The following is a 12,200-nucleotide window of genomic DNA, read 5'->3' on the forward strand; positions in this document are numbered from 1 at the left end:
GAGCAAACAGAATATGACTCTGTTCTTGTCTTGTGTTTGTTTGTTTTAGGTGAAACTTCCTTTTCCTGTTGATCAAATCACAGATCTTCCAAGGAATGATTTCCAGATGATGATAAAGATGCACAAGCTAACCTCAGAGCAGCTCGAGTTCATCCACGATGTCCGCCGGCGCAGCAAGAACCGAATTGCAGCTCAGCGCTGCCGCAAAAGGAAACTGGACTGTATTCAGAACCTAGAATGTGAAATCCGCAAGTTGGTGAGTTACGTGCTCTCGCCGCAGCCCTGCTCACCCTCGCGCTGCAGCTTGCAGGGCACCAACAGCAATTCCTGCCCGGAGTTTAGTGGGTTCAGTCAGTTTGTACACACATGAGCAGAACCACTAGTATGAAAATTTAATACGCAAAAATATATTGGTATGTGCATATATAATATATACAGAAAGCACAAAATTCCAGTGAAATGAGGCCTAAATATGTTTGTTTTTCTCAAGAGCAGGTTGTTGAGCGAGTTGGAAGAGGAGGGAAGCCTGTATCACAGCTTCCTTCTAGCAGTTTAACTTAACCCCAGTACTTACGGTTTCATCTACAAAGGCATTTCCTCATCTGAGCCCCATTTTCTTGCCTAGCTACCATAACAATCTGTTGGTCAGGGATTCATAGAGTGCCCAAAAGAGGTAGATATGAAGAGGCCTTCAGAGGTTGTGTGGTCCAAACAGGGTTGTGGCAAGGCCAGCTTCAACTCTATGTATTTTCTTACTCTTTGGCATGCTAGAAGGCAAGTCAACATTTTCAGGACATTTCAGTTTGCTGTGCCTTTTCTTCAGCTCTTTCGTTCACTGAGCAAATGACAGAAATGGCAAGGGAAGTGAAAAGCCAGGAATGTGAATATCCAGACAAGTGGGCATCGCTTGGTGTAGGTCAGTGAACTGGCAAGGGTATGTTCCTCCTTGTCCCTGCTGTCTTGTTTCCTCTAATGCTCCTAGTGTTCCATGGAGTGAACTCCTCATTTTTCAAGGAATCTGGAGTAGTCCACTGCAGAGAGAAGAGCAAAGTGTGCCCTACTCACTGGCCAGAGCATGTCAGGGGATGTCTCCTGTGTGCCAAGATGTCAGTGGACAGCGCTGCCACATTTTAATCTAAGATTAGAGTGAGGTGACTGGAGCAAGGCTGAATGGCTGCTCAGAAAATTCCTCTCTCTTTCAGTCATGGTATGGACACCTCAGGTGTGATTTGGGTGGCTAAACACAGATGTTTACAATATAGACACCTGCACTGGAGCTTGTTGTCCTGGTTTTCATTATAGTCAGTGTAGAGAAACTTGACCAGTCTTATTTGTCTCCTCCTGCAGCAGAGGAGGTGACTTATTGTGCAGAAGTGCCTGTTCCTCTTCATCACTAAACAAGATCACCCAGAAAGCCATGTCATGTACAGACCTCTTAACTATAGGCACTTCATGTGAAAAAACTCCCTTCCTTTGTGACAGTGCCCCTGTGGTCTGAGGGACTTGCTCCTGTTCCCCTGCCGTAGAATCATAGAATCACCCAGGTTGGAAAAGACCTCTGAGATCATCAAGTCCAACCCTTGGTCCACTACTGCCATGGTTACTAGACCATGGCACTAAGTGCCACATCCAGTCTCATCTTAAAAACCTCCAGGGACGGAGAATCCACCCATCTGTAACAGGGAGGTGACACTGACCTCACAAGCTGGATGAAGACTTAAAGCATCAAGACTTGCAAAGCCTTCAGATGCTGTGCTGCTGAAGCCCTGGGGGAAGAAAAAGAAACAAAAATCAAAACATTGTTGAGAGTAGTACTCCACTGATGCAAAACAAACAAAACATCAAAGATAAACAAAATAGTGAGCAACTGCTTCCTGAAATGAGTATAATCTACAGTGTACACAGGGTGACTCAGAGGTTTTTCAGGGTGAAAGAGCGGCTGCTCATCCATGTTGTCAGGAGAAGCACATCCAGTCTTGGCTGCACATGCCCATCCCTCTACACTGAGCCAATGATGGGGAGGAGGAGTACATGTCTCTCGCTCTCCAAGCACCAGGAGCAGCACTCTAAGAGCTGGACTAACAGCAAGGGGGGAGAGCAGCTTGATACCTGTAGCCTTCACTTGAAAATTAATTTGGGTTTGTTGACCTTATGCAATCCTGTGACATTACCATTATTGTCTGACATAATTAACTGTGGATAGACAAAAGAAATTTTTTAAATCCTCTCTCCAGCACACACACACATCTTAGGGAAATGAATGAAAGGCATATGAGTGACCTTGTGGGTCTGATCCCTGCTGAATTTCAGGAATCAAAAACCCTATGAGGGGCAGGATTCTTCAAAAGACATTTCTATTTAGCAAGATAGACTTAAGTATGTAGCAATATGCAGTAAGTGAAGGAAGTAGGGAAGGCACCCTGCTGGACCTGTTTGCAAACAGTGAAGTGCTGGTAGGCAAAGTGATGGCTGGAGGCCATCTTGGGCACAGTGATCACAAATGATAGAATTTTTGATTGTTGCAGAAGTAAGGAGGAGGGTCAACAGAACTGCCATCTTGGACTTCCAGAATGCAGACTTTGACCTGTTTAGGAGAGTCCCTTGAGAGGCAATTCTGAAGACCAAAGAAGTCCAGGAAGGCTGGACATTATTCAAGAAGGAAATCATACAGGCTCAGGAGCAGTCTGTCTCCATGTGCCAAAAGACAAGCCACTGGGGAAGACCAGCCTGGCTGAACGGAGAGTGCTTTGGCTGGAACTCGAGGTACAAAATGCCCCTTTGGAAGAAGGGGCAGCAACTCAAGAGGACTACAAGGATGTCATGAATTTATGCAGGGAGAAAATTAGAAGGGTAAAAGGCCAACTAGAACTTCATCTAGCTACTGCTATAAAAGACAATAAAAAATGTTTTTGTAAATACATCATCAACAAAAGGAAGGCCAAGGAGAACCTCCATCCTTTATTGGATGCAGGGGAAACATAGTGACAAAGGAAAAGGATGAGGTACTTAATGCCTTCTTTGCCTCAGTCTTTGATAGTAAGACCAGTCATTCTCCAGGTACCCAACCCCCTGAGCTGGAAGATGGGAACAGGGAGCAGAACGAACATACAACACATGATTACTGGAAATTCCTTTGTCATCTTTTGTCCACTTTGTGACCAGTAATTTCCAGTCTCCTAAACTACATAATGGTATTGTGGTTTAAGAGTTTTTCATTTGGCTGCATCCTTTTTATGAAAGACGCCTTTTCTCCCTGTGCTTACTTCCTGTAAATCGCCCATCTTCTTGACACAGATGGTTTCACAGCAGACAGTGAGTGAAATGGTTGTATCCTCTGAGTTTGATAGGTAATTTTTTTTGCCTGCTTTCCTTCACTCATCCATCTACCCACTCATATTCCTTTTTTTCCCTGCAAACTCACAGCATATTCTCTTCCATAATTCATTATCTCAAGATGTACTTGAGCATCTGTTTATTTTTTTATTATTTTTATGCTTTCTTGATAGATTTATCAATATTTTAGCAGTTGGTTCTTTTCCTGTGCACTGCTCTCTTTTGCATTCACACAGCTGTATGCTTCCAGTGTGGGCTTTGGACCCAGGACAATACTATCCACTGTCAACAACCACCCATAGTTGGATTATCTGAGTTGTGGAGTTTTCACACCTCAGATGCCAAGACATCTTGGGTTTAGCAGTGTTACTAGGTGAGATACGTGGCTGCGCTGCTTTTGGGGCCAGCTCAGCTCTGGAAATAGCTCTGGTACTCTACAAAATCTCGTCTACTCTCTCGAGCTGTATGCCCACCTGCCTGAAACAGAAGGAGATGCAGCAGGACCATCCCGGTTAGTCTGCACTGAGTCAACACCAGTTTTTAGAGGTGTAACCCGAGGCTGGTCTGGCTCTGTGCCTAACCCCTCCAAATCTGCCTCCTGAGCACAGGGAGGGCAGTGCTCACCCCACAGTGAGGGCTTGCTGGCCGTGGGAGGTCTAAGCTGGAAATTACTCCCACCACAGCACATTGCACAGCACCCTGCACTAGCTAGGGCTGTGGGCCTTGCCAGCGCGTTGTAGGATGCAGAATAAACTGGGTTCCTTTTCCCATTTTTTAAATCCTGCATGAAAAAATAAGTCCCCCCATACTCTTTCCCTCTTCTTCCACACCAGTAATGTCCTGCTTTTCACATGGTCCCCTCCAAGAGTAGCCTGCTGACATAGTGAAACTCTGGAAGTGCTCAAGCCAGATGTAGGTAAGGGAGGACATTTGGGAACACAGATGGCAAAGCCTGAGGAGAGCGAAGGAGGAATGATATTGAGCTCAAGCCCAACCCGTTAATCACCAGGGCATAAGAAAACGAGCCATGGTGCAGGCCACAGAGCACACTTAGATCCTCTCTTCTGAATAACATATCTCTCTCCCAGTGGTAACAGGGGTTTAGCTGGTACGTGGGCCAAAGCAGGTGCACCCAGCCTGAGGAACCAACCTGGCAGTTAGAGGGTGAACTGAACATCTGCAGCATATTCTCACTTCAGGAACTAATCCTTGTTTTCTTGCTGTTTAGATGGGAAATGTCTTTTCTCCATCAAAATGTTTCATTTGGAGTTCTTTTGTGTCCTCTGTCAAGCAGCTTTAGTCTATAACGGGAGCTAACAGCCCCTTGGGAATAACTTGTGATTCTGTCCTCTTCCAGCTCAAATGTTCTTCTCCAGATGTTTCCCAAACTGTAGTCCACACAGACCTTATGGTGGTCAAATACCTGATGTCTCTGTGACTCTTCCTCCAGCCATGCAAAAATAACTGCAACATGTTGGTGTTCTTCTTGGTTATGGCTGCAAATGTGCCCAGAGTGAGCCCTCAGCCTAAGATGCCTTCTTTCTTTTTCAGGTGTGTGAGAAGGAGAAACTGCTCTCAGAAAGGAACCAGCTGAAAGCAAGCATGGGAGAATTGTTAGACAACTTCTCATGTCTTTCCCAAGAAGTGTGTAGAGACATGCAGAGCCCGGAACAGATCCAAGCTCTCCACCGATACTGCCCCGTTCTGAGACCCATGGATCTACAGCCAGTCACCACCATCAGCCCCACCCCAGCTGGTGTGGAGCAGAGCCTGGTGACCTCCCAGTGCATCGGGGAAAGCATGCAGTGCTGCTCGGAGCAAGGCTCAGTGCAACTGGGAGCACCCTGGCTGCCTAACAACATCTCAGAAAATTGTTCGGCCGGCGGGGGGTTGGATGGAGCCGACACAGGTACTTACCCCGAGAGAGAGCTTCCACCAGAGCAGAGCAGCCAAACGGTCACGGTAGACTTCTGTCAGGAGATGACTGATAAATGTACAACAGATGAACAACCTAGGAAAGATTACACCTAGTGACTTGTAACCTTAACATTACACCTAGTCAGGTGTTCTTCAGTCAGCCAGTGGCAGGGTTCATTTGTTGTCTAGAAGAACGTATTTGGTGCACACTACAGTGGTCTTAGCAGCAATACTGTTTTTAAGTATTCCCTCCTCTCTACAAGCAGGAGTTCTCTTCACAATGGTGCTATCCCTTGCTCAGGCAGGGAACGAAGCAGTGGCAACACTGTCTGTTTTTGTATGTTGATTTCAATCTTAACAGGGATGGACATAACACCTCTGAGGACCCAACCGCAGCTTTTTTCTCAGTGGCCCATGTCACAAAACCCTAACTCAGGAATTTCCTCTGAATGTTCAATTTTTCATTGAAGACAGCTTCTTTACACATCAAAGTTTTATAGCTAAACTGTACATATTATATATAATATATATAAAATATATATATCCATATGCAAGAATCCCTGCATGCCTCAATTTTTCTCATCCTACAAACTGGAAGCTTTCATTTCTATTGTATAAACAAGTTCCAACATTCCTTTTTGTCTTCGATGCTAGAACTAGTTTGGTAACTTGTTACACGATAATTTTTTTCTCAGTTCGCAGTTCAGCAATATCATTCAATTTGTACTTATTTATAAAATTTTAATGTTGGAAACTTATTTGAGATATTATTATAGACAATTTTTTTTGGCACAGCCATTTTGTGCCACTTGGGCAATGTGGAGTTATTTTATTTTCTTGCAGATACTGTACAGTAATGGTCAACTTTGCCACTTGCACTGAGTTTCTGGTCAAACCTCTTTTCATAAATGAAGTCATGACTTCAGTATAACTTGAGTATATGGTTTTCTTTGCTTTATTGCTTAAAGGAAATAGAAAATTTTTAGCTGATAGACAAACACTCAGGAGCTCATTATGTAGTAAAAATGGTCTTGCCAAATACTGAATTCACTATACAATTTGTAAAGAGAATCTGCTTGAATTATTTTTATATTTAGACTTCTTTCTGTTTCACAAACCAAGTTTAAGTGCTGTTAATGATGCTTTTGGAGTTTTACAGGGGAAAGTATATTTCACTTTTTAGAGAAAAGTGTTTTTGACAACTGGATCGGTTCATCATATGTTCCACGAAGTAAAGCGAACGGAAATCACATCAATACACGTGGGGGCTTTTTCTCCAGCCCCACTCTGCATCCTTTACTCATGGAAGCAACTGCTGCTCTGGCTAGTCCCCAGAGCCTGACCTCAGCTGTCCTCAGACATTACCTGTTTTCCCCACCAGACCCAAGTTGCAGAGATGGGTCTGGTGAAGTCAGTGATCCTGCCCAGGTAGGCGGAGTTGCAGGATCAGACCCCTAGTTGTTGACTTTGGTTTCCTTACAGAAGTCCAGCTAGCACTGTATCCTCTAAGAGTAAAACCTACATTTGCCAACACCTGATTTGGTTGCTTACCCATCAAATTCTTGTGTTTCAGGATCCTCTTGTCCTGCAGCATTGCCCTCAGCACAAACTGCAGCTAAAAGAGCGCTGTCTCAAAAGAGGCTACTCAGTGAATTGGCTTAGTTGTAACTGTATTGGATTTGTATCTTACGCAATGTTGACTCATGTTATGACTGTTTGAGACAGCAGCTTTCCAAGCATAACATCTGTATGTACAGTGTAGACAGAAAAACAACCTCCTAATGCTTTTTTAATAATTATTATTATTATTATTATTCTAAGTGTACTGAGTTTTTATTTTGTGGTTCTTTGCCCTACGTGTGCCAGGTTGCGTGGCTTTATCAGTGACAACTGTCATGTGCTTTACTGGCTGATATTGTTTGTTCTCGCTGAAAAAAAAATGACCAGCTGTTCACACCTGTTAAAAAAAAAAAAGTGTGGGGAAGCAGCTTCTCAGAAGCACTAAGTGATAATGTGGTCTTCTGTGCTAACGTTTACACTAGAGGTGTGCGCTGGTGGTTTTTTGAGGCACTCAGTAGATCAGCATCTTGAACCCTGGAGGAGGAATCAGCTCCCTCTCTCCACTTCTTCCATCTTCAGACTGTGCTCATGGACCATCACCCACTCGCCACAAAGTCTTGCTTTTATCCTCTTCATCCAAACTATTGTAGCCAAGCTACTGAGGAGGAAATGCGTATAGCATGTGCCATGTTTGTTGAAAATAGTTTTTTTCCCCGCATGTACAAAGAAAAACTAGTATATAATGTAGGAGAATATTTATGTTTAAGTATTAATCTTTACTGTACAAAATCCTTACCTTTAAATGTTAAAAAAATATACAAATGCCATAAACTCCTAGTTCACACAGTTGAAAAAGGGGGAGGAGTTGTCCTTTTCTTTTTAAAAGAACTTAATCTAAAAATACCTGAACCCCCCCCCCAGCCATCTTTTGCAGGTAACTGACTGAGAAGCTCTTTGGCGGGGGGGCAGGATTTGATTTTCCTTTGAATTTGTTGACGTTGCAAAGCAGTTCTGTGCTTCGCAGAGAAGTTTTGTTTCTATGAGACCATGGTGAAAGCTAGAATTTAAAACTAAATGTGAATCACATTATAGAGTCATAGCTACTGGGGGGGGCTGGGGGTGGGCGGGAGGGAAGGGTCAACTGACACAGTATTTTAAAGATGTTTTTCTGTTGCCTTTTTTATTTTTAAGTGACCTCCTATATATATGAATAGATAGAATGTTTTCTGAGTATAAAACCAAGTTTTAACTTACTTCCTGACATGAAGATTTACTCTACTAACAACTCATGTGCAACTGGTACTCTTGACCTCATTCCAACGGTTTAAAAAACCCACACACACAACCCATTGCGCTGCAGCTCTTAGGTTTGACCTGGCCTCATACTGGTGCTGGGTCTCTTGATTTCATCTACCTTGGGAACTGATATTTAAAACCACTGCTCAAATAAGTGTCTCTTCCTCAACCTTTCTCTCGTCTCTCTTTCCCTCCCCTGCAAGCTTTTCTGGATGTTTGATTTCATTCTTTCCCATTAGAAGTGGCTGATTTTGTGTCATTGCTTCCTATATTTACATGTATCATGGTTTTTCAGTGGGGTTTTTTTGGTGGTGGTGGTTGTTTTTTTGTTTCTATTTTGTTTTGAGTTTTTTTGCTATTTCATACCATGTGGCTTTCAAAGCGGTTACTGGGCTAATGTTAAAGGAAGATATCAGGAGAATTAGTTTCAGACCTGGACACCAGTTTACATACCCAACCATTCTTGTCTCGTGAGGTCAAACCAACTGACCACAAAATATCATTATAAAGAGGGAAAAAAAACCTGGCTGCAGTATTTATGAATTTTAAGAATTTGGCCAGTGGTCACTGTGATCTTCAGTAAGAATCTCTTTGCATTTGTCAGAGGACACATGCAGCATCTGTCCTGTCGGGCATTGCTTGGGAATGGCGTGGTGGGACCCCATCTCCCTGCAGAGCACTGCACCGCTCTCATGGGCATGCGAGTCCTCAAAGCTCTGTCCAGTCTGTATCTAGTCCTCCTTTTCCTCCTTTTCCTTGCTATACTTGTATTGCCAGGAAACCTGATTTCATTTAGGCTTGTTATGCTTTGTCAGGTGAGTACTACACTATATAATGTGTTTGTTTCTCTGCGTTCTCTAGGGGTGCCTTGAACACAATTAAAGCTCATTGCAAGCTGATTCTGGAACAAAAAGGTAGTGAAAAGATTTAAAAAAATTTAAAAAGAGAGGGAAAACAAAACAGAAAACAAGCAAAACAAAAGCAAAAATGTTGGTTGTATTATCAGGAGATCCCAGTATTTATATCACAGACTTCCTAAAGTGATGACTCAGGCGTCAGAGTTTGATGCTGCAGTATAAAACTATTATTTTATATATTGTACAAGTAATTTATTAAATATCTTTCTAAGGGTATATGCTGCTTTTAAGATGCACTATATTTTTGGATCTAATCCTTGTACTATTTTTTTTCCCAAGGAAGTAAAATGTGCTGCAAAGGCAAGCCACAGTGATTAGTATGCTAACTGCTATTTCTCTTTAAAAAGGAGAGTGGGAACTAGATATGTAACTTTGCTAAGTGGATTAACTCCTGCCAGAGAAATTATTAATGATGATAGTGTGGTTGTTAATCTGGAGTGCGACACTTTGTCAAGTCTGTATTCTAAAGAGTGCTTCAGTAGAAGTTAAAATGCCTAGATATATAGCTAATTTTTTTAATATGCGACTTTATGATTGCCTAGTAAATAATACAGATCTGCATGCTGGAATCACTATAATCCTGTAATAAAATGAGAACTGATCCACTAGAAGAAAGCATGGTGAAGCATTGCAATTCCAGAATCAACACCACATCCTCACTTGTGTCTTGTAACACTGCTGTGGTAGTGAAGAGAGAGCAAGGGGTGCATTTTAAGAATAGAAGGCCCATAGTGAATTTTGCAGTGAGACAAAGTGAACATTTGCCAGGTTTCCACAGGCTCACATTTTTTTCCACTTCACGTCCTCTACCTTTGCAACAAGGAGTGCTGCTTCCACCTTTTTTTTTCTAATCTGAGATGTGTTTGAAGGTGCCTCCGGGTGAATGTTGTAGCCCATGGCTACAGCATTTTAAAAGTCTCTATTTTAGGGCTGCCTAGAGAAGGTTTAGCTCAGTATGAGCAGCAACTTTGCATAAGGAGGGGATCTGCTAAGTATAGAGCAGTTTTATTTTTATCGGAAGTGAGGTGAAACTAAAACTATTAACATAAAGAACTTCTGCTCTCTTTTCTGTTAGAAATTCTCACAACAGATTTTGACTTCATTTCAGTTTTGTCTCTGCCAACACAGTCCAGGTTAATTTTGCATCCATATATAAAATATGTGTATGTATGTATACATACATCTATAATTCTAGTCAGAGTGTGTGTTTGTGTATTTTCCTGTTTATAATACATATATGTATATTTATAATACTCCTTGGAGTATTTCATGACTCAGGCATCAGGTCTGATGCTGTAGAATACAATATATGTGTATATGCATATGTTCAAATACTGTGTGTATATTTAAAAGATCTATTGTTGGTGGTCTGTAGAATAATTATTTCCTTTACTCTCAAAATTTTAATGGCATTACTTGCAAAGACTAAGTGTACAGTATTTTCCTACACTCCACCAAGATAGGTATTATTTATATCAAAGTCAAATATTGATATGCATTTTAAGGTATTACTCAGATAATGTTGCCATTTTTGCAAAGAAAATTGCTTTTTGGCAGGAAGGAATGCTAAAAATATCTTTTTACAAGGTCATTACCCCCAAGAAACAACTGCTAAAAAGCCAGTTAGATGACTCTTGTTCTTGTATGAACTTCAGTGACCGTGGGCAGAGCCCTTTCTGTAGGTGAAAGTCACAGTGTGGTTCATGCAGTGCCACTGTTGATCCCTTTTGGCTAATTAAGGGCATGCAGAAAGAAACTAGTATCCCAAAATAGAAATGGCAACTGGCAGTGTTTGATTTCATTGATTGCTTAGAAGCAGAGATGGTCCCAGGCTATGAACCCAAACGACCCTCATGTTTTGGAGGGATCCAAGTGGGGCCTGCATTTGCCAGCTGGGCTCGTCCCTGCAGCCGGAGGAGCCCACACTCTGGGATGTGGGCAGAGGAGGGAGCAGCTACCCTGCGCTGGGGGTTGTGACTGGCTTCCCCTGCCCTGGCCAGCATTACCCTGCATTTGTGATGTACCCAGGAGAAACCTGCAAGGTTTCAGTCCTGCTCTTACTACTCCGCTTGCTCTACCTGAAGCTCTCTGGATCCCTCAAACCAGCAGGAATGATACTAAACACTTTGGTGATATTTGATGCATGGTTGTTTACTCATAGTTCCAAGCATCACCTTTGATTTCAAGGGTGGGGATGCCCTAAAAGTTTGTTCCAGAACCAGTTGGTTACAAGTGCACCTCTTATATATGCCTTACAAACTTCAGAGGCCATATTCAAAACAGGGTTTTATCAGTGTATGCAAGGGGGTGCAACCCCTCTTCTCTTCCTCCCCAGGTCAAACAGTATGGACAGTTTTCACACATATCTACCTGTATAACCCTCTGTACCTCTCATAACTGGTCAATGACTGTAACAGGTTACATCAGGTGTTTTTTCTACATACTTTTTACACAAATTCTATGCGATTAATGTAACTTAATTCAATGCATCATTTTATTGTACTAGTTCTTAAGCTTGTCTTTATTTTTTTTCTAGGTGACTGTGGTTTCTTGTGATTTTTATTGTATAAATAAATGAGGTGGCTGTTGATGCTTACTCTCTGTTACTAAGAATTTTTACCTTTTTGGAAGAAAGCATTGCTATGAACTAATGAATTTAAAATGTCATTTACTCATTGTAAATACAGTATTGTGCAAAAAAAATTAAACCACCCAACCCTTTTCATTCATTTGAATTGCTAGTGTTAACTGAATTTTGTCTAGACACCATTTCTGTTGATGAAATAAAGACATATCATTATGTATTGTAAATCGACTCATCTTGACTCTGAAATTGATATTGCAGGGCTCAGTTAACATGCAGGTTGTAGGTGAGATTTAGGAGGTAGGTTGGATGTGGTTGTTACTGCCTAGCAAATCTCTGGATTGATGAAGAGACCTCTACTCACATGGTCCCATTGTTAATTCACTGCTAGTCTTTGATCCAGGGATCCAGTTACCTTTGATCTGGAGGAACAGCCCAGGGTGTTTCATTGCAAAGATGTTTTGGGAAGATCAAATAAGCTGTATCTATACCCATTCCCCTAGTGCATGACTTAAGGCAATTCTGATAAATCTTTGGGTCTTCTAAAAAGCACCAGTGTGCATGTGGGAAGGTGAGGGGAGAGGCTAGGGTTT

The 12,200-nt window shown here is 42.1% G+C and overlaps 1 protein-coding gene across 9 annotated transcripts in view; it reads left to right on the plus strand.

The window, feature by feature from the left end:
• Positions 1-11,834, plus strand: part of BACH2 (BTB domain and CNC homolog 2) — a 193,347-nt gene extending 181,513 nt beyond the window's left edge. For all 9 annotated transcript variants that reach the window (XM_064649961.1, XM_064649959.1, XM_064649962.1 and 6 more), the window contains 2 exons: positions 50-256; positions 4,885-11,834. In XM_064649961.1, coding sequence (XP_064506031.1) covers positions 50-256; positions 4,885-5,364 — 687 coding nt within the window. In that variant the 3' untranslated portion in view covers positions 5,365-11,834. The remainder of the gene's footprint in view (positions 1-49; positions 257-4,884) is intronic.
• Positions 11,835-12,200: the final 366 nt, after the last annotated feature.

The sequence above is a fragment of the Pseudopipra pipra genome, chromosome 3, assembly GCF_036250125.1.
Source record: "Pseudopipra pipra isolate bDixPip1 chromosome 3, bDixPip1.hap1, whole genome shotgun sequence".
Taxonomy (NCBI): domain Eukaryota; kingdom Metazoa; phylum Chordata; class Aves; order Passeriformes; family Pipridae; genus Pseudopipra; species Pseudopipra pipra.